The following is a 23034-nucleotide window of genomic DNA, read 5'->3' as shown; positions in this document are numbered from 1 at the left end:
TATACTCAATCGATGTCTATATGGCGTTGTGTCCCCATGTAGTAGGAATACCTGGTTTTAGGAATCAAGAGGTGGTAGTAGAAGTGGTCCCACTTATTATCACTCTGGCCCTCTGCTAACTTTCTGATCTCCTTTCCTTTTTATCTTCCCTTTGCTCACTCTGTTGTAGCCACAGTAATCTCCTTGCTGCTTAGTAAACATACACTTTCTGGACTAGGGTTCTTTCATCCAGCTTCATTAGATAGAAGGGGCAAGAAGACCAGCAGAAGTAACTCAAGTGGGAGGTGGAGGGTGGGAGAGATTCTAGATAAATGCCCTTTTTTGTACAGAGTTGATTGGTGAATTATATGTTTACCTCTAATTTCTAGCATAAGTACCCTCAACTAGGGATTTCTCATCAATATTTTCCACTTACTCTTTGATTGGTGACCTGTAAGAAATTATTCAATAGCTTGAGAGAGAACGTTGATACTTCCTGGAGAACCTACAAAGTTTCCATCTTGGATAATGATTATTAATAATAGCAAACTTTTTTTTGGAGGCATTAGGAAATTCCAAGCACTGGGCTAAGCCTTTTATGTACTTAAGCTCATTTAATCTTTATAAAATCTCTAGGAAGGAGATATTATTATCCTTATTTCATATATAAAGAAAAAGAGGCTCAGAAAGGTGAAGTGATTGGCCTCCATCATACCTCTTGCAAGTGGACAGCTTTAAACACAGCTCTTTCTAAGTCTAAATCCATATTATTTTCTCAACAGTTTGCTTCTCTTAAAGAGAAAGAGGTCATGATTACTCCCATTCGTTCATTTGTCCATTAATTCAATAAATGTTCACTGAGTGTTTATTATGTGCTAGGCGTTGGCCTAATTTTGCTGATTCAGTGGTGAAAATTGGCAGGATCCTTGCCTTCATGGAGGTCATACCCTCATGGTTTAGCAGGATCATGAGTCTAAGGTGTGTCAGTTCTCAGAAGGGCAGCTGACACAGCATGTGCCAAGGCTGAACTTTTGCAGAGAGACTGACAACAACTATCTTTGACCTAGACCCTGGAGTCTAAATTGTCCATAGTAAATATATAACCATAGTTAAAACAATGACTTTTTAGCTTCACCAACTGTGAAATGGGTATGATAATAGTAGGTTGCTTGCCAAGTGGTTGCAATCTTAAGCAAGAAAATGTGTGAAAACTTTGGAAAACTGTGAAATAGTCAAGAAGGAGGAAAGGACTTTGCTATATTTATTTAAAAATCCAAACATAGGGGTGCCTGAGTGGCTCAGTCGTTAAGCGTCTGCCTTTGGCTCAGGTCATGATCTCAGGGTCCTGGGATGGAGCCCCGCATTGGGCTCCCTACTTGGCGGGGAGCCTGCTTCTCCCTCTCCCACTCCCCCTACTTGTGTTCCTGCTCTTGCTGTCTCTCTATCAAATAAATAAATAATCTTTAAAAAAAATAAAAATCCAAACATAAACTAGAGAGAGTATTATAACAAACACCCAGATACCCATAAACAAGTTTCAACAATTGTCAACTCAAGGCCAATCCTGTTTCATCTTTAGCCACCCTCTCCCACCATCACCCATTTTTTGGAAGCAAAGCCTTGACAGCCTATCTTTTTATCCATATATATATTCCAACATATATATTTCAAAGGGAGAGATTCTTTTATTTTTTTAAAAAGATTTTATTTATTTATTTGAGAGAGAGAGAGAGCATGAGCACGCGGAGGGGTTGAGGGAAAGGGAGAAGCAGACTCCCTGCTGAGCAGGGAGCCCCATGTGGAGCTTGATCCCAGGACCCTAAGAGGATGACTTGAGCTGAAAACAGCCACTTAACCCATGGAGCCACCCAGGCACCCCAGGAAGAGATTCTTTTAAAAAAACATAACCACAAATACTATTACCAATCCTAAAAACCTAAAAACAAAATTGATATTAATTGCTTAATTTTATCAAATATCATAATTTGGGTCAGGGGTCATATTTCTCTGATTTTCTCAAAAATGTTGAGATCAGTAGGTTTGAATCAATATTTAATAAGGTGCACATATTACAGTTGGCTGAGATGTCATTTTAAAACTTCAAGCCCCTCCTTCTATCCTCTTTTTCTTTTGATTTTTTTTTCGTGAAGAAACTTGGTCCTGTAGAGCAGTGGTTCTCGAACTTTAGTGTGTATTAGTGTGCATCAGTATGCATTAGTGTCATCTGGAAAACTTGTTAAAAACAGACATTGCTGTATCCTGTCCTCACAGATTCTGATTGAGTACTGCATCTCTTTTTAAGATTATTTATTTATCTGAGAGAGAGAGAGAAGGAATGAGTAGGGGGAGGGGAGAGGGAGAAACAGACTCCCCACTGAGCAGGGAGCCCAAGGTGGGGCTCCATCACAGGACCCTGGGAAAATGACCTGAGCCAAAGGCAGACGCTTAACCAGCTGAGCCACCCAGGCGCCCCAAGTACTGCATTTCTAACATGTTCCAGGATGATGCCGATGCTGGCTCGTCTGGGACTCTTTGAGAGCCACTGTTGTACCTATCCCAGGTGTACCTAGGATTTCCCTAATTGCATCCTTTGGCGAAGTTTTCAACACGTTCATCTTCCCCTTATTTCTTGTTAAGGGAAACTTATTTAATTGCCTACAGTACAGCATAATGGCCAAAGTCAGGTTTTCAGTTAGATTCCCTGGCTTTAAATCTCGTTTTTGACACTTATTTGCTATGTAAACTTGGGCAAGTCATTTAATAGCTTGGTGAACCCAATATTACAGGGTTCTTGTGAGGTTTAATGTGATTTCAAAAAGTTAAGTGCTTAGCACACTGCTTAGCATTTAGCAAATGCTCAACAAATTTGATTATCGTTTTTCAACCAAGAAATTAAAATGGGACTCATAGTCGGCTGGAAATCCTTGAATTTTGTAGGGTTTTGTGTTTTAAAGTCAGTGGAGCCAAGGAGGGGTGCTCCAAAGGAGAGGTACCCAGAAAAAATTGAAGAGAGCTATTCTGATGACACCTCAAAAATCAACCCAAGGTTGGCCCCTTTAAGGAGGGTGGGGCCACGTGACCTACGGGGTCACATGGCTGGAGGAACAACATGGCTGCGCCCTCAGTAGGACCGGCTGGTGGGTGCCGCGCCCGGCTCGGTCTCGTCCTTGTGCTGCCGCTGCTCTTGCTGCCCGGCGAAGCGGCTGGGGGCAAAGAGGCCAGTACGGGCGCGGGTGGCGGCGCGGCTTCCCTCGCGGGCTCCTGCGGTTGTGGCACTCCCCAGCGGCGCGGGGACCATGGCAGCTCGACGGCCGCGCACCGATACTCGCGGGAAGCGAACGCCCCCGGCCAGGTTCCGGGAGAGCGGCCGCTCGCGCCCACCAAGGTGCTCTTCCGATTTCGTGAAGGCGGGTGGGGTCCGCGGGGTTCTTGGACAGGGTTGGGATGGGCAAGGCAAGGGGTTTGCGGGAAGGCAAGTAAAGATTATAACCACACCCCAGATTGGGCACGTGCTGATCTGACTTGACGAAGAGTTCCTCTCCCCTCTTTGCCTCCCCAAGTCGGCGGGATCTTGGGGCTCAACTTAATCCTGCGAATTAGGGAGTTTGGTTTGAGGACAGTTGACCCTCCTTTTCTTACCTCTTACTCCTTATCTTCTCCTCACTCCACCCTGTCTTCCTCGTGAGGTTCTCGGGCTTTTAATTTTAAGGCCGACAGATTCGTTAGTCTTGGGTTCCTGTCTTAACTGTGAAGAAATCAGGACAGTGGGTCTCTGTGTCAGGATTGTTGTATTTTATCGATGGGCTCTTCTAGTAGACTCTGTTTCTTGAGGGCAAGAACTTGTCCTATTTATCTTGCTATTCTTAGTACTCTAGCACACAGGAAGGACCAAGGCAACTGTAGTTGCTTTTTTAGTGCTACTTATCTGTGCCACTCGTAGTGCATGGAAGTGCTGTTAGCATTCATAAATGATAACATCAGTAATAACGATTACTTCATTCTTTCCAGGTACTTTGCATATTGGTATGGTTGTGGAAATAACTTAGGGGGACTAGAACTCAGATGTTTGACTCCTAAACTAGTGCTCCTCCTTGTGTACCAAGTACATTCTTTCCTTATTTTTTTAATCCCAGTTTTCTTTCCCATGGTTTAATTCTCAACAGTATTCAGGACTTAGGTGAGAGGTAATGTCCTCCAGCAGGCCTTACCTGACTTCTTTCTTTTTCTTCCCCTGAAGTATTTCCATATGCTGCCACCAGAGTAGCTCTTTACTCTGACATTACAATTACCAAAGATATTTGTCTCAGGTATCTTTCCCTAACTAGGGAGTCAGGGTGGTAGGGGTTAAGACCATAACTTTTTGTCTCTGGTATAGTGTTAGGGAGCTGGTGGCTGGGCTTCTCCTTGATTCTCCATTTTGTGTAATTTTTGGCCTTTTAAATTTTCCTGTTCCTCAGAGGATGCGCTGCATTATTAGTGTTTATCTTTTGTGTGGTGGGAGCCCTGGTTATTGTTGTAGTGTGTATTGGCCATACATGATTTTAATTCTTTTCTACCTTTCCTGGTATTTGATAATCAGTTCCTCCTTCCTTCAAAAGAGAAAGCTCTATGTCTTTTTTATCTGCTTTGTAACTAACAGGGTAGCTGTCTTACTGCATTTACACATTGATCTGTATCAAATTTTTCCCTAAAACCTTCTGGCCAGTAAAGAACATTCTGCATTTTAAATGCTGTAACTTCCTTTTGATTTCAGAATGAGATATGAGTGCCAGTATCTTTTATTTTTTTATTTTTATCTATTATTTTGCCAGTATCTTTTAAATTACATTTATAAGATACACATTTTTTCCATTTCTTCAGAGTGGTTTTGTGTCAGGACTAGGTATTGTATGGGTCATTTTTGACCAGTTCTTGCATTCCTTCCCTCCCTCCCTCCCTTCCTTCCATACATGTTTCTATTTTATGCTCATTTTCACTTGAATTCACTTTCTATAATGTTTGGAGGCATCCTTTGCTATTAGGAAACTAGCAATTGCTGAGAACACAGTTCACAAGCCTTCAAGGACTCAACCTAATGATTGAACCTGAAGTAGCTTTGTTGTTGAGACAAAAGACTTCATAGGAGGCAGTTCTTTATCTCTCTGATTTCCTTGGTTTCAAGTATTTTGGTTCATGTGTAGATGACTTTGGTCTCATTCCGACACTTAGCCATTTATTCTGAATTCACGAAGTTCAATATTACAGGAGAGGTGCATGGTTGTAGTGATAGCGCTTTTTTCTCTTTATCTTTAAAAAAATTTTTCTTTTTTCTTAAGACTTAATTTTTTAGAGGATTTTTAGGTTCACAACAAAATTGAGAGGAAGGTACAGAGATTTCCTGTAATACCCTTGCCCCTACACAATGCACAGCCTCCACCATTATCAATATCTTTCACCTGAATGGTACATTTGTTACAATTGATGAGTCTACGTTAGCGCATCATAATTACCAAAGTCCATAGTTTTCCTTAGGGTTCACTCTTGGTGTTATACATTCTGTGATTTTGGACAAATATATAATGATGTATATCATCCATCATTATAATATCATATAGTGTTGTATAGTATAGTATTTTCATTCCCCTAAAAATCTTTGTGTTCCTCAGTTCATTCCTCCTCCTCGTCCCCACTGGCAATGTCTGATCTTTTTTTAAAATATATTTTGGAGAGAGAGAGCATGAGCATGTTGGATTGCTGGAGGGGGGGCAGACTCCCCATTGAGCGTGGAGCCTGAAGCACGGCTGATCTCACAATCCTGAGATCGTGACCTGAGCCGACATCAAGAGTCAGACGCTTAACTGACTGAACCACCCAGGCACCTCTGTCTGATCTTTTTATTGTGTCCATAGTTTTATCTTTTCTGGAATGTCAGAGTTGGAATCATACACTATGTAGCCTTTTCAAATTGGCTTCTTTCTTTGGTAATGTGCATTTAAGATTCTTCCATGTCGGGGTGCCTGGGTGGCTCAGTTGGTTAAGTGACTGCCTTTGGCTCAGGTCATGATCCTGGAGTCCTGGGATCTAGTCCCACATCGGGCTCCCTGCTCGGCGGGGAGTCTGCTTCTCCCTCTGACCCTCCTCCCTCTCGTGCTCTCTATCTCTCATTCTCTCTCTCTCAAATAAATAAATAAAATCTTTAAAAAAAAAAAAGAAAAAAAGATTCTTCCATGTCTTTTCATAGCTTAATAGCTAATTTCTTTTTAGCTGTGAATAATATCCATTGTCTGGATGTGCCACAGTTTATCTATTCACCTACTGAAGGGCATCTTGCTTGCTTCTAAGTTTTGGCAGTTAGGAATAAAGCTGCTATAATCACTTGTGTGCAGATTTGTGTATGGATATTTGGATAAGTGCCAAATATTTTCATAAATACCAAGGAGCACAATTGCTGTAACATGGCAAGAGTATGCTTAGTTTTTAAGAAACTGCAAAGCTGTCTTCCAAAGTAGTTGTACCATTTTGCATTCCTACTAGCAATGTATGAGAGTTCCTGTTGCTCCACACCCTCACCAGCATTTGGTGTTGTCACTGTTCCAGATTTTGGCCATTCTAAGGTGTGTAGTGGTTTCTCACTGTTGTTTTAGTTTGCATTTTTTGCTTGACATACGAGGAGCATTTTTGCCATCTGTGTATCTTTGGTGAGGTATCTGTTAAGGTCTTTGGCCCATTTTTATTTTATTTTTATTTTTTTTTAAAGATTTTATTTATTTATTTGAGAGAGAGAGAGAAACAGTATGAGAGGGGAGAAGGTCAGAGGGAGAAGCAGGCTCCCCGCTGAGCCAGGAGCCTGATGTGGGACTTGATCCCAGGACTCCGGGATCATGACCTGAGCCGAAGGCAGTTGCCCCCAACCAACTGAGCCACCCAGGTGCCCTGGCCCATTTTTAAATCAGATTGTTTTGGTTTCTTACTGTTGAGTTTTAAGAGTTCTTTTTTTTTTTTTATGTTATGTTAATCACTATACATTACATCATTAGTTTCTGATGTAGTGTTTCATGATTCATTGTTTGCGTATAACGCCCAGTGTTCCATGCAGTATGTGCCCTCTTTAATACCCATCAGCAGGCTAACCCATCCTCCACCCCCCTCCCCTCTGGAACCCTCAGTTTGTTTCTCAGAGTCCATAGTCTCATGGTTTGTCTCCCCCTCCAATTTCCCCTGTTTTGGATAACAGATGTGTCATCTGCAAATTTCTCTCAATTGACTTACCTCCTCATTCTCTTGACATTATCTTTTGAAGAGCAGAAATTTTTAATTTTAATGAAGCCTCGCTTGGCAATTTCTTTTGTGGATGGTGCCTTTGATATTGTATGTAAAAATTCATCACCATACCCGTTGTCATCTAGGTCTTCTATGTTATCTTCTAAGAGTTTTACAGTTTTGCATTTTACATTTAGGTCTGTGATCCATTTTGAGTTAATTTTTGTGAAGGGTGGAAGGTCTGTGTCTATTATTTATGTATGTGTGTATGTATGTATGTGGATATCTACTTGTTCTGGCACCATTTGTTGAAGAGATGGTCTTTGCTCTACTGTATTGCCTTAGCACCTTTGTCAAAGATCAGTTGATTATATTATGGAGGTCTTTTTCTGGGCTTTCTGTGCTGTTTCATTGATCTCTTTGTACTTTCACCAGTACCCACTGTCTTAATTACTGTTAAGTTTACAGTAACTCTTCAGATTGGGTAGCATCAGTCATCTAACTTTGTTTTTCCCCTCGAGTATTGTCTTGGCCATTCTGGGTCTTTTGCCTGTTCATATATGCTTAGAATCGGTTTGTTGATATCCGTAAAATAACTTTCTGAGATTTAGATTGGGGTTGTATTAAATCTAATTTTTTTTTGTTTGTTTTCTGTTTATTTAGTTCAACAGATGTTTATTTGGTGTACAAATTTTATAACAGTTTCCTATGTCTTGGTCATAAGGAAAAGAAAAAGACGTATGCCCTACCCTCAAGGCATTTACCATTTCCCTCTGGTAGGTGTATACTCTCTCTGGGTATGTGTCCCTCCCTTCGTTCCTCCTCCTCCCTCCCTCTCTCTCCCTCTTTCTGCCTTCCTCTCTCTGTGTCTCTCTCCCCCCCATCTCCCTTCCCCTCCATGCACAATGACCTGTAAGCATCATTTTTCCATAGTGACAATACTATAGGAGGAGTATGTACAAAGCACTTGGAGAGGAAAAAATGATTCATTCTTCCTGTACAAATTAGGAAGTGCTTCAAAGAAAAGGTCACATTAGAGCTAGGGCTTGAAGGAGACATTTTCAGAAGCTAGGGATAGAAGGAGAGATTGAAGGAGATTCCAAAGAGGGGAATGGCATGGGCACAAAGCATTGTACAAATGTATGATGTGTTCTGGGTAATGTTAGTAATTTAAGGTTTCTGGGGGTGACATTTTTCACACTTTTTAATGTAACACTTTATAACTGTGAGTCTTTTTTTGTATTTTAATTCATTTAATGAGCACTTGGCAAGATGAGAGACACACACACACAAAAATAAATAGCTCTAGGCTTTCCCTCAGGGAATTTACAGTTTCACTGGAAAGTTACAGCAGTAAAAATTGTATGGGAAACAATTTAGATATTTTAAAGTTTTACTCAAGTTCCTTCTGGTTAAAAATATGTATAATTCTCATTGAGAAAATTATCCTAACAATTTCTGCACAGGTTATTTTGTACAAGGTAGCAAAATGTTTTAATCTCCATGTGTCTTTGAAAACAGTTGCTTGAAGGACATTTAGAATCATGGGGTGATTGAACTGTAGGCACTATCTCTGTATGTATGGGTAATTTCAGTCCTGATTTCCTATCTGAGAATGTTTCTGATCAGGTAATGCTTACGCAAGTGTCAGGGCACGATTGAATTTAATGTCATCTCTTCCATGAAACCTTTCGTCCAAGAAGAAGTGGTTTTTCTTTCCTCTAAATTTCCACAACATTTTACTGTTGTCTGAAGGCAACTTGTGTATTCTCTTTGGTGTTCTATGTGTAGTTGTCTGATATTCTACAGGGGAAGCAGTTTTAGACCTTTTTAAATCTCCGTATCCACCCCCCCCACTCGCCCAGTGTCTTACACATTTTAGCCATTCTGTAACAGTTTCTTGAATGATCTGTTACCTTTTTTTGGTGGATACAATATTGAGAAACTGCTGTGGGAATAAAGGGTATCCCATACTTTCTAGAAAAACCTTTGTAAAATATTCTTTTGCTCTATCTCATCCTCCTAAGAATCCAGTAACAGGTATTATTCCCCATTTACAGGTAAGGCAACTGAGGCTTAATAGAATCATAAATCCCAGGGCTTGAAGGAACTTTAATGCTATTCCATCTACAATTAGTGTCTGTCTTTGAGGACAGTAGAGTAAGAGAATGGTATAGATAGATAAGCCTTGTACAGACGGCTAAAGCAGCAGTTTGTGGGTAGATCCAGAGATCATGATTCTCTTTTCACCCCACTTTCTCCTGAGCCTTTAATGTATTACATTAGATTTAAGGAGAGAAAAGAAGGAAAAGGGAGAAGAACTGCACAAAAGTATTCATATAAGCTTATCTCATTTTTGTATATAAGACAAAAATATCACAGTAGCAAGTGAAAGAAAACACAAAACCGGCTTAAGCAGAAAAAAAAAGTGGGAGAGGGAACATTCATGGGTTCTCATAGTGGGGAAGTTTGAGAGTAGATATGGCCCCAGACACAACTGGTTCCAAGGCCTCAGGGAGATCTTCCTTTTTGACTATCTCCTGGCTCTTCTTTTTTCTGTATTTGCTCCATTTTCAGGCAGTGTCTCTGTTTCTACTGAGGAAGTAGCTGGAAGAGAGAGTATCCCTTTTCTCATAGCTCCAGCCAAAGCTTTAAGATTAACTTTGACTGGATCATGGGCTTATCCCTAATAACATCTCTGTGATCAAAAGAATGCCACAGTTGGCCATGCCTGAGTCACAGTAGGTGGAATAGAGTCATCAGCTCTACCTGAGCCATATAGAAGGTTGAACAAATGGTTTTCAAAGGGATGTCAGTTGTTCTGACAAGAACAGGAAGGAATGAGGGCTGGGTGGGCACAAGTAATACATGCCCACTGCACCTGCCTGGAGTGTGTAGCCCAAATATGGTTCTCTCTCTCTCTCTCTTTTTTAAAGATTTATTTATTTGGGAGAGAGAGGGAGTGCACTGCTTGGGGGAGGAGCAGAGGGAGAGAGAATCCCAAGCAGACTCTGCTGATCCCACAACCCATGAGATCACAGCCTGAGCTGAAATCACAAGTTGGACACTTAACCCACTGAGCCACTCAGGCGCCCCCCAAATATGGTTCTAACAGCAATAGAGTCACCTTGACTTATGTATTTTTGACTTGAGTGGCAATGGCACAAACTGTGGTGTAGCAAAGGGAGTTTTAACTTACTTTCAACAAGGAATGGATTGTTTGAATCTGGAACTTCAGTGAAGACTTGATTAAAATGGTTCTTTTTATATGGTTTAGGGTCCTTTAGAGTGAAACACTTAATGCTCTGGATTTCACTAGAACAATATTTTCCATTTGTATGACAGAAAACTTCATTTCATTCGTGTAAATTGGAAATTATGATCCACTCAGAACAATGCAGGATATTTTTATCTATAGCCTCCAGAACGGAAACTTGGCTTATTCAGTATTGGTTATCTCTGATGGGTAGTGAAAGAAGAAGAAAAAAAACTAGGCCAGGAGTCCACAGTGGAAGTTGTGATTGTGTTAGCATTGTTGGTACTCATCTTGAGGGAGAAGAGGATAAAAAAATGAGGTGATTGTAAAACTTTATTAGGCACAATGCGCACAGCTTCCTGTGTGTCTTCTCTTTACGCCGAGGGCTGAACACCTGTTCTCAGAGTAGGACCTACTTATCTGCTGCTGGGAAGCTTTTTTTAACTTTTAATCCTTTATGAAACCTCATATTAGATCATTTTAATAATCATTTTAAAACTACACTTGGAGCCTTTTTCTGAAGTCTTCTATGTTTCTGCTTCTCTGCAGAGCTGCTTAAAATTCTGACTTCTAAGGACTGAGGAACGTTGTGTGTGTCTCAGACATTTGGAGGATAATCAGAATAATGTGTACCTAGTTCAGTCCTTGCACAGAGTCTTAAACAGGTTTCACTACAATGCAAACATACTATCTGTGTCCGGGACTGTGTTAGAACAAGAATTTTTACAATTACGAATAACTCAAGTGCCAGATTCCTCATCATATTCATGATTTCACTCAGTCAGTCAATAAAGTGTTTTTTTTTTTGAGTGTCTATCCTGAACTATGCACCATGCTAGGCACTGGGGATATAGAAATGAAAAATATTTGTGAATCCCAAAGAGCCTAGGATCTAGGGGAGGTGAAAACCCATCATTAAAATACGTGTGTGTCAGTTGTTAGGATAGATGGAGGTATTTATCAGAGGAACCCAGATGAGGGGCATATGACCGAGCCAGAGGAGGGAAATGCAGGCAGTAAAGATCTAGAGGAGGTGATCTTGAATATTGACTATTTACATACAAAGTGTAGGTGGGACACATCACGAGGGAGACGGTGAGAGATTAGGCTTTGATGGTTAGATATTTTATTTTACCCTGAAAGGTGATGGGGACGCATAAGGATTTTAAGTAGGAAAGTGATATGATCAGATTGACACTTTATTTTATTGTTTATTTTTTGAACAGACAGTATATTTACATGGTTTAGAAAAAATTATAGAAGGGTGTATAGTGAAAAATTTTATACTTACCTGATATCCTTCCTCTCAAATAACCACCACATGAGTTTCTGACATGTCTTCCTGGAGCTCTGTTCTGCAAATATAAGCAAATACAAAATATGTGAATCTCTATTCCTTTTCCCCACCTGCTTTTCACACAAATGATAGCACGCCATGCTTACTGTGGTACACATTGCTTTGTTCACTTTAGTTCTTTGTCTTGGCAAGATCTCTCCATATTAATTTATTAAAAGTATCTTTTTTCCGTGCTGGGTGTGGAGCCTGCTTGAGATTCTCTCTCTCCCTCTGCTCATCCCCACTCGTGATCTCTCTCTCAAACAAAAATAATAAATAAATAAATAAAATAAAATAAAATAAAACATTCTCTGAGATTGGTCCCTCCCTCAAATTAGCAGGTCATTTCTCTCCTATTTCACCAACTACTTATACTTCCGCCTTCTCACTCCAACCCTTTGCAGTTTGGTTCCTGTCTCAGAAGTTCAGTGAAATCTATTTTCACTAGTCACAAGTGACCTGTTTTAGTTTTGTAATCTCTTACTGATTAACGTATGATGGGGAAGAAGATTTAGCATAATACTGGAAAGAAATTTTTTTTTTTTTAAGATTTTATTTATTTGACAGAGAGAGATAGCGAGAGCAGGAACACAAGCAGGGGGAGTGGGAGAGGGAGAAGCAGGCTTCCCGCGGAGCAGGGAGCCCGTTGTGGGACTCGATCCCAGGAACCTGGGATCATGACCTGAGCCGAAGGCAGACGCTCAACGACTGAGCCACCCAGGCGCCCCAGAAATTTTTAAAATTTAGATAAATCAGGACATGGAATTGGTTATATCATAAAAGCAGAGACTTTCTAATCACTGGCATTTCTGGGAATGTACACAGGCTCCCTGCCCTAATTTATCTGCTTCTGGTGGGAGTTCTCCCTACTGTGTATTCTGGATTCTGCATCAAATGAAGTGTACTGAAGGCAACTACCATGAATTCCTTCTTGCTAACTCAAGCATATTATGACTTAATTGGAAAGATCTTGAAGGCTTATGGAATTCTGGGAGTCCTGATAGTGAGTGGTTAGCAACCACAGTGATTGGGGGTTATGAAGGACAGCATTATTCTAGTAAGAAGTCTCATCAGACCCTGCCCTGTATTAATACCTTTCCTTTGGTTTTGGTAATACTCTTTTGTAGATCCAGTGTTTTGCCAGATATGGAGATGGCACACAGCCTGACCCCTTTCCCAGTTTTATTTTTTGTTTTGTTTTGTTTTCGTCATCTTGGGATTATTCTTGGGAACCGGCTCTTTATTTTGAAAGCTGGTAAATAAGGGGAAAGAGTCAAGAATTTATCTTGCCTTTCCCATGAATATAGCACGGAGTAGCTAAATAACTGAATAGGGGAAGTTTCTCTTTATAGAAACATTTCAACAATAAATGAAGAAGATATGATAGGGGCGCCTGGGTGGCTCAGTTGGTTAAGCGACTGCCTTTGGCTCAGGTTGTGATCCCGGGCTCCTGGGATCAAGTCCCGCATCGGGCTCCCTGCTCGGCGGGGAGTCTGCTTCTCCGTCTGACCCTAACCCTCTTATGCTCTCTCTATCTCATCCTCCCTCTCAAATAAATAAATAAAATCTTAAAAAAAAGAAGATATGATAGAATTGGAATATCATTTTGCAACCCCTGATGAATTGAACCTTAATGGCTGGTAGCAACAGCAAAAGAAAAGAGAGTAACCCATACACTCTGTGCTTCTTAATGAGGAAGACAACACCACCTGCAGAGGAGTCTTACTCCCCCCACATCAAACCTGAATCTGATAAAGCCTCTAGATTCAGCTATCAATTTTCAGGAGGTACAAAGGACAGGGGATATGATAAATAAACTACGTTATGAGGCTGCAGTCAGCAAAAATCTTGACTCTGGGAATCTCAGACAAATGACCCAGTTTCTTCAACAAGTAAATTGCAAGGGGGAAAAAGAGTTAAAGGGGGAACCTATAGATTTAGATTCCTAAATGCCATATTTTACAAAAAAAAAGAAAAGCCATGAAAACTATAATGTTTAGGGATGCATAGTTAAATAATTAAAGTGCAAATAAAATAAGGTAGCAATTTCTATAAAAGTCAGGATAGTACAGTATGGTGACTATAGTTAATGCTATATTATGCATTTGAAAGTTGCTAAAAGAGATCTTAGAAATTCTTATCACAACATTGGGGAGGGTATGTGCTATGGTGAGCACTGTGAATTGTGTAAGACATGAATCAGACCTGTACCCCTCAAACAAATAATACATTATATGTTAATAATAAAAAATAATTTAAAAAAGTTCTTATCACAAGAAAATTTAACTGTGGTAGTGAATGTTGACTTGTGTTGATCGTTTCATAATATGTACAAATATTGAATCATTATGTTGTATACCTGGAACTAAATAATGTCATGTATCAATTATATCTTAAAAATAAGTTAAAAGTCGGGACAGTGGTTTTTCTCTGTGGTGAGGGGAGGATTTGTGTTCAAGATGGGCATAGGAAGGGCTTTTCGAGTGATTGGCAAGGTATTTCATGGAGGGTGGCTTATAAGGATCTTTAACTTACAATTTATTAAGCAATATATTTAATGCTTTTTAAAATATTTGTTGTAACTAAAAAAGATTTTAGGTTTTAGGTGGTGTAGTAAAGGTGTTTCCATTCTCTTCCTAAAACAAGAACAATAATAGAAACAGCTGCATGCCCTGAATTTTCTAAGCAGTGATCTGTAAGATGAACTAAAAACATCACTAGAATAAATTTGAAATACTGTACTGGTTAACTTGGGTCTCCACCTGATTCCTTATAGAACTGACAAAAAGTACACAGTATTTTTTAGAGAAATAAGAAGCCATGCCTTTCTGGAACCGACCAATCTTTTTAAAAAAATTTTTTATTAAAAAAAATTTCTTTTTATTGAGGTGTAATTGACCACTTTTTTTAACCCCCCCACACCTGCCTGTGGCAACCACCAATCTGTTCTTTGTATCTATGAACTTGGTTTTTGTTTGTTTAGATTCCACATAGAACAGAGATCATATATTGTTTATCTTTCTCTGACTTACTTTACTTAGCACAGTGCCCTCAAGATCCATCCATGTTGCAGATGGCAAGATTTCATTCTTTTTTATGACTGAATGATATATGTATGATGCATATGATATAAAAGGACATGTATTTATATACACACATGCATACATATATACATACAACAATTTTTTTTGAAGATTTTATTTATTAGAGAGAGGGAGAGAGCATGGGGGAGGGGCAGAGGGAGAGGGAGAAGCAGACCCCCCACTGTGCAGGGAGCCTGATGCAGGGCTTGATCCCAGGACCCCAGGATCATGACCTGAGCCGAAGGCAGACGCTTAACCAACTGAGCCACCCAGGTGCCCTCATACCACAATTTCTTCATGGGTTCATTCAGTCATGGACACTTAGGTTGTTCCCATGTCTTGGCTATTGTAAATAGTGCTACATTGAACATTGAGGTGCATACATCTTTTTGAATTAGTGTTTTAGTAAGTACCCAGTAGTGAAATTGCTAAATTATGTGGTAGTTCTTTAAATAATATTTTTTAACTTTTTGAGGAGCCTCCATACTGTATTCCATTGTGGTTGCACCAATTTACATTTCCACTAACAGTGCACATGGGTTTCTTTTAACCACATTCTTGCCAACACTTGTTATTTCTTGTCTTATTGATAGTAGCCATTGTAACAGATGTGGGGCATATTGATAATAGCCATTCTAACAGATGTGAGGTGCTATCTCATTGTGGTTTTGATTTGCATTTCTGTGCTGATAATGATGTTGTACATCCTTTCATGTACCTTTTGACTGTATGTTTTCTTTGGAAAAATGTCTATTCAGATCTTCTGCCCATTTTTTAATGGGAGTTTTTCTTTTTTGCTGTTGAGTTGTATGAGTTCTTTATATATTGTGAATATTAACTCCTCATCAGATATATGATTTGCAAAAAATTTCTACCATTCATTAGATTGCCTTTTTATTTTGTTGATAGTTTCCTTTGCTGTACAGAAGCTTTTTAGTTTGGTATAGCCCCACTTGTTCATTTTTGCTTTTGTTACTTTTGGTGTTGGGTTCAAAAATCATCACCAGCACCTGTGTTAAGGAACTTACTGCTAATGGGATTTTATGGTTTCACGTCTTATGTTCAGGTTTTTATTCTATTTTGAGTTAATTTTTGTGTATGCCATAAGATAGTGGTTTAGTTTCATTCTTTTGAATGTGGCTATCCAGTTTTCCAACACTATTTATTGAAGAGACTGTTCTCTCCATTTGATATTCTTGGCCTTTCTGTTGTAAACTTATTGACCATGTATGCATGGGTTTATTTCTGGGCTCTCTGTTGTTTCATTGTTTGTTTTTATGCCAGTGCCATACTGTTTTAATTGCTGTGGCTTTGTAATATTGTTTGAAATCAGGGAGCATAATGCCTATAGGCTTGTTGTTCTTTGTCAAGATTGCTTTGGTTATTCAGGGTCTTTTGTGGTTCCATACAAATTTTAAGATTGTTTCTTCTATTTCTGGGAGAAATGCCAGTGGAATTTTGATAGGAATTGCATTGAATCATAAGGATGCTTTAAAAATACTAATTCTTCCAATCCATGAGCATGAAATATCTTGCCAGTGATTTGTATTGTCTTCAGTTTCTTTCCTTAATGTGTTGTTTTAAGTATACATGTCTTTCACTCCTTTGGTTAAATTTATTGCTAGATATTTTATTTTTGATACAATTATAAATGAGATTGTTTTAATTTGTCTTCCTGATAGTTGGTTATTAATGTATAGAAATGTCACAGGTTTCTTTGGTATTGATTTTTGTATCCTGCAGTGTTACTGGAGTTTGTTTATTAGTTTAACGGTTTTTTGGTGGAGTCTTTGGTGTTTTCTATATATATCATCTGCACATGGTGACATTTTTACTTCTTCCTTTATAATTTGGATGTCTTTAATTTCTTTTTCTCATCTAATTACTCTGGCTAAAACATCCTATATTAAATTGAATAAAAGTGGCAAGAGTGGACATCCTTGTCTTATTCCTGATCTTAAAGGAAAAGCTTTTAGCTTTTTACCATTGAGTATGATGTTAGCTGTAGGCTTGTCATATATGGTCTTTATTATGTTGAGGTATATTCTGTCTATACCCACTTTATTGAGAGTTTTTATCATAAATGGATGTTGAATTTTGTCAAATGCTTTTTTGCATCTACTGAGGTGATCATACGTTTTTATCGTACATTTTGTTAATGTGGTGTATCACATTGACTGATTTGTGGTTATTGAACCAGCCTTTCATCCCAGGAATAAATCCCACTTGATCATGGTATATAATCCTTTAATGTATTGTTGAATTCAGTTTGCTAATTTTTTGTTGAGGATTTTTGCACCTATGTTTATCAGAGATATTGGCCTTTAATTTCTTATTCCTGCAGCATCCTGTCTGCTTTCCGTGTTAGGATAATGCTGGCCTTATAAAATGAGTTTGGAAGCACTCCCTCCTCTTCAATTTTTTGGAAGTGTTTGAGAAGAATTGGTTATAATTCTTCTTTGGATGTTTGGTAGAATTCACCAGGGAAGCCATCTAGTTCTGGATTTTTGTTTTTTGGGAAGCTTTGATTACTGATTCAATTTCCTTAGTAGTAATCAGTCTGTTCAGATTTTCTATTTCTTCATGATTCAGTCTGGTAGGTTGTATGTTGCTAGAAATTTTTCCATTTCTTTTAGGTTGTCCAATTTTTTGGCATATAATTATTCATCGTTGTTTCTTAATGATATTTTATATTTCAATGGCATCATTTCTAATATCTCCTCTTTCATTTCTGATTTTATTTGTGTATCCTCTCTTTTTCTTGGTGAGTCTAGCTAAAGATTTATCATTTTTATCTTTTCAAAGAATCAGTTTCTTAAGGTAGATGTTTATTGCTCTGAAATTAGAATTTCTTTTGCTGTATCTCATAAATTTTGATTTATTTCCATTTTTATTTGTGTCATGGTATTTTTTTATGTAACTTTGATTGCTTCTTTGGCCTCTTGATTGGTTAGTAACATGTTTAATTTTCACGTATCTGTGAATTTTCCAGTTTTCTTTATGGAATTGATTTCTAGTTTCATATCATTTGTGCTTGGAAAAGATGACTGATACGATTTCGGCCCTCTTAAATTTATTAAGACTTGTTTTGTGGCCTAACCTGTGATCTGTCCTGGAGAGTGTTCCATGTGCACTTGAAAAGAATGTGTATTTCTTTTGCTTTTGGATGGGATGTTCTGTATATGTCTGTTAAGTTCATCTGGTCTAATGTGTTGTTTAAGGTTGCTGTTTCCTTATTGATTTTCTGTCTGGGTGATCTATCCATTGATGTAAGTGGGATATGAAGTCCCCAGTTATTATTGTGTTGCTGTCTGTTTCTCCCTCTAGGTCTGTTAATATTTGGTTTATTTATTTAGGTGCTCCTATGTTGACTACATAAATTTTTTACAAATGTTATATCCTCTTGTTGGATTGGCCCCTTTATAATTATGTAGTGCTCCTTGTGTTTTATTGTAGTTTCTATTTTAAAGTTGATTTTGCTCATATAAGTATAGCTACTCCAGCTTCCCGTTGGTTTCCATTTTCATGGAGTATCTTTTTCCTTCCTGTCACTTTCAGTCTCTGTGAGCATTTCAAGTGAGTGTCTTGTAGATTGCATATAGATGGGTCTTGTTTTTTAATTTATTCAGGCACTCTGTGTCTTTTGATTGGAGAACTTAGTCCATTTACATTTAAAGTAATTATTGATAGGTAAGTACTTATTGCCATTTTGTTAATTGTTTTCTGGCTTTTTTGGTTATTCCTCTCTGTTCCTCTTTTATTCTCTTACTCTCCTTCTTTGTGGTTTGATGTCTTTCTTTATGGTATGCTTATATTCCTTTTCCTTTATCTTTTGTATACTTACTATATGTTTTCCTTTTGTGATTACCATGAGGTTTACATGTAACAACTTATATCTATAACAGCCTATTTTTAAGTAGGCAATTTAAGTTTGATTGCATTCTAAGGCTTAACATTTTTACTCTCTGCTGCCATGTTTCATGTTTTTGATATCTAGTTTTATATCTTTTCATCTTACTTATCCCTTAACTAATTGTTTTAATGAGTTATTTTCACTACTTTTGTCTTTTAATCTTCATGCAAGCTTTATAAGTGATAAATCTACTATGTTTACTATATATTTATAAATATCATATATTTCCTTTTCTTGTGGCTGTTGAATTTTCTGTTGTGTGGATGACCCACAATTTACTTAACCTGTCCACTACTGATGGACATTTAGTTTATTGCCATTCTTTTTCTGTTAAAAACAGAGCTGTAATAAGTTGCGCTGGATACCGAAGGCTGACATTTCAGAAAGTTCAGTAGGTGCTTACATATTTGTGGAATGAATGACGGATCAGAAGATAAATGGCTTAGAGAGGAGCAAGGAGGGATGTGACAGGGTGAGACTGGAGACAAGGTGACTGGTTGTGAGACTCCTGCAGTTGCCTGGGAATAGAAAGAGGGGAGAGATCCAGTAAGATGGAGTGATCTCTGTAATGCTGGGATTAGGGGGCAGGAGTAGTTAAGCATGATTTCTTGGAGTAATGGTAATACATTGGACAAATAGACATTTATTACCCATATGTCATAGTGAAAAGAGCTCCGTTTTCATTGGGAAATATATGCACAGAATTAAAGACAACCACTAGCAAAGAGAGTCAATGGAAACAGAAAGTAGGAATCAATGATTGTTGATTGCTACTTTCCGTTTCTTTTAATCTTGTTTTTCTAGGTCTTCTGCTGTTATTGCTAAGTCACATTCTTTCTTTTTATTCCAACTAGTTATCTCTCTTTGGCTTCCTTTTTTTCCTTCCTCAATCTGAACCCTTATTTTATGAATTAGAGGATTCACAATTCTTATGCTGCTAGGAGGTCAATGAATTGATTTTTCACTCGTCTGATTAGAAAGTAAGATGCTGTGTCTGCAGAATATATTTCTGACAGATGGTATGATTGTGTTCTTTTTTAAAGAAAATTAAGATAGAATTACATACCATAATATTCACCCTTGTAAATTGAACAATTCAATGTTTCCCAGTTCGTTCACAAGGTTTCACAACCATCATCAGTAATTCCAGAACATTCCAGCACCCCCCAAAAGGGGGTCCATTAGCAGCTGTTCCCCATTTCTTTTTCCCTCCCACCCCTGGCAACCGCTAATCTACTTTATGTCTCCTTGGATTTGTCTGTTCTAGGCATTTCATATGAATGGAATCATATAATATGTGGCCTTTTGTGAGTAGATTATTTCACTTAGCATAATGTTTCCAAGGTTCATCCATGTTGTAATATGTATTGGTACTTCATTCCTTTTTATGGCTGAATAATATTCCATTTAATGGATATACCACATTTTGTATATCTGTCATTTGATGGACTTTTGAGTTTCCACTTTTTTGACTATTCTGCATAATGTTGCTATGAACATTTGTGTTGCTATGAACATGGATATTTGTTTTCATTTATCTTGGACATATAGGAGTGAAATTGTATCATATGGTGACTCTTTATTTAGATTCTTGAGGAACCAAGAGACTGTTTTCTAAAGCAGCTGCATCATTTTACATTCCTACCAGCAATGTATGAAGGTTCCAATTTCCACATCCTTGTCAGTACTTGTTACTGTCAATCTTTTGGGTTATAGCCATGCTAGTGGGCATGAAGTAGACTCTCTTTTTAGTTTTTACTTACATTTCCCTAATGATTCATGATGTTGAGCATAGGCCTGCATTTCTTAACTGAATATTTTTGGTGCAATCCTTAGGCACTATGTTTAGTGCTGGAAATACAGATGTGAACAAGGCAGTCCAATGGCCTCTTGGAGTTTAGAGTTTATGTGAGACAGTATGTAGGAGCAAAGTAATTGCAGTTAGAGTTTTAATAAGGAATCAGTTAAGAAGAAGGACATAATAAGGACAAGACATGGTCCCTTATTAAACTTCTTAGATATTCCATTTCAGTGATGTAAGTCTTTCCTATTTCATTGGAGACCTACATTCACTCATTGGTTTTTAAGAATATTATATATGGCTTGCTGGAGTGGGGGGTGGGTGGGAGGGATGGGGTGGCTGGGTGATAGACATTGGGGAGGGTATGTACTATGGTGAATGCTGTGAATTGTGCAAGACTGTTGAATCACAGATCTGTACCTCTGAAACAAATAATGCAATATATGTTAAGAAAAAAAAAAGAAGAAGATAGCAGGAAGGGAAGAATGAAGGGGGGGAATCGGAGGGGGAGATGAACCGTGAGAGACAATGGACTCTGAAAAACAAACTGAGGGTTCTAGAGGGGAGGGGGGGTGATGGGTTAGCCTGGTGATGGGTATTAAAGAGGGCACGTTCTGCATGGAGCACTGGGTGTTATGCACAAACAATGAATCATGGAACACTACATCAAAAACTAATGATGTAATGTATGGTAATTAGCATAACAATAAAACTAAAAAAAGAATATTATATATGGCATTTTTGCATTTGATTTTAAAAATAATTCGAAAGAAATGAGATCATATTAAAGGAAAAACATACTCAAATGTATAAAGAAGTGGAGTATCTCCCTGCCTTTGCACTCCAGCCATTAGCAGCATGGTGACTATTGCTCCTGACCTGTTTCCATGGCATATATCAAGTAGACTTTTGACTAAAGAACTGCTTGCCCAGAGAATTTTCATTTCTTTTTTCTTTTTTTTAAGATTTTATTTATTTGACAGAGAGCAGGAGTGAGAGCAAGAGAGAGCACAGGCGGGGAGCAGCAGAGGGAGAGGGAGAAGCAGGCTCCCTACTGAGCAGGGAGCCCAATATGGGCTTGATCCCAGGACCCTGGGATCATGACCTGAGCCAAAGGCAGACGCTTAACAGACTGAGCCACCCAGGTGCCCCTCATTTCTTCTTTTTTTTCATTTTTATTTATCTCTTCACACAATGTGGGGCTCGAACTTGTGACCTGTAGATCAAGAGTCACATGCTCTTCCAACTGATCCAGCCAGGCATACCAAAAATTTTCACTTCTTTTTGAGACCAGTCCTTCACTTTCATAGGAGCATGGAGTGATGTTACTGATTGTGCAGTGATTTCTGTGGTGGGTATGTAGTAACTGTTGGGTGCTTACTGTGTGCTAGGTACTCTGCCCTTTATACAGGTCCACTTTGGCTGTGATGGCATGACTCCCTGTCTTCCCTTTCACTGCAGATGGTCCACATCCCCGCCGGAGTGTTTACAATGGGCACAGATGATCCTCAGATAAAGCAAGATGGGGAAGCACCTGCCAGGAGAGTTGGTATTGATGCCTTTTACATGGATGCCTATGAAGTCAGTAATGCTGAATTTGAGAAATTTGTCAACTCAACCGGCTATTTGACAGAGGTAATAGGGTTGGGATGGGAAGGAAGAACTTGTTCTTTTCTGTTGATTAGCCATTTTTTATTATGTGCCCCCTACTATGCTCAGGAGCTTATATATTTTTCATCTAATCCAGTTCTCATAGCAACCCCATGAGGCCGGTTATTTTTCAGTGAAGTGAGGATTAGAAAAGTGGTTTGCCCTGAGTTGCACAGCTAGTTAGTGGTGGAGCTGGGATTCAAGCTGGCCAGTGAGATACCAGGGCCTCTTTTCTAACCATTATACTATATTGTATCAATGCTTTACTATACCAGAGAGTGCCACTGCCTTCTCAAGCTTTTTGAGATAGCCGACAGAATCTAAAATCAGACCACTTTTCCCTCTCAAAAAATTGCAGTTTGTTCAAGAAGCATTACGTATTTCATTAAGCAATAGATGGAGAAGTACAGCTTTTCACTTTTGTGATTTTTTTTTTCTTTTTTTTTCCTGTTTTGTTTTAGAGAGAAAGAACATGTGGTTGTGGGGTGGGGGGTCTTGGAGGGAGAGGGAGAGAGAGAATCTTAAGCAGGCTCCATGCCCAGTGTAGAGCCCGACGTGGGACTCAATCTCATGACCCTGAGATTATGACCTGAGCTGAAATCAAGAGTCAGATACCCAACTGACTGAGCTATCCAGGCGCCTCTGTGATTTTATTTCAATGCCCGATGACTCATAAGCTCTCCTGTAGCAATTCCAAGTTATTCTCTGGTCAGTGAATCCCAAAGCAAGGTTCTGCAAGTGGATGTTTCTTCTAAAAGTGAATAAGAATAAGGAGTC

The 23034-nt window shown here is 38.8% G+C and overlaps 1 protein-coding gene across 4 annotated transcripts in view; it reads left to right on the top strand.

Annotated features, from left to right (window-relative positions):
• Positions 1-3069: 3069 nt before the first annotated feature.
• The window catches only part of SUMF1 (sulfatase modifying factor 1), a 97732-nt gene continuing 77767 nt past the window's right edge, over positions 3070-23034 (top strand). For all 4 annotated transcript variants that reach the window (XM_073901572.1, XM_073901573.1, XM_025885350.2 and 1 more), the window contains exons 1-2: positions 3070-3364; positions 22069-22242. In XM_073901572.1, the coding sequence (XP_073757673.1) occupies positions 3089-3364; positions 22069-22242 (450 nt within the window). In that variant the 5' untranslated portion in view covers positions 3070-3088. The remainder of the gene's footprint in view (positions 3365-22068; positions 22243-23034) is intronic.

Source organism: Callorhinus ursinus, unplaced genomic scaffold (genome assembly GCF_003265705.2).
Source record: "Callorhinus ursinus isolate GAN/ISIS: 27379988/994484 unplaced genomic scaffold, GSC_fseal_2.0 scaffold15, whole genome shotgun sequence".
NCBI classification, from domain to species: domain Eukaryota; kingdom Metazoa; phylum Chordata; class Mammalia; order Carnivora; family Otariidae; genus Callorhinus; species Callorhinus ursinus.
Note: the sequence above shows the minus strand (reverse complement) of the source record. Positions and strands in the feature narration are given on the sequence as shown.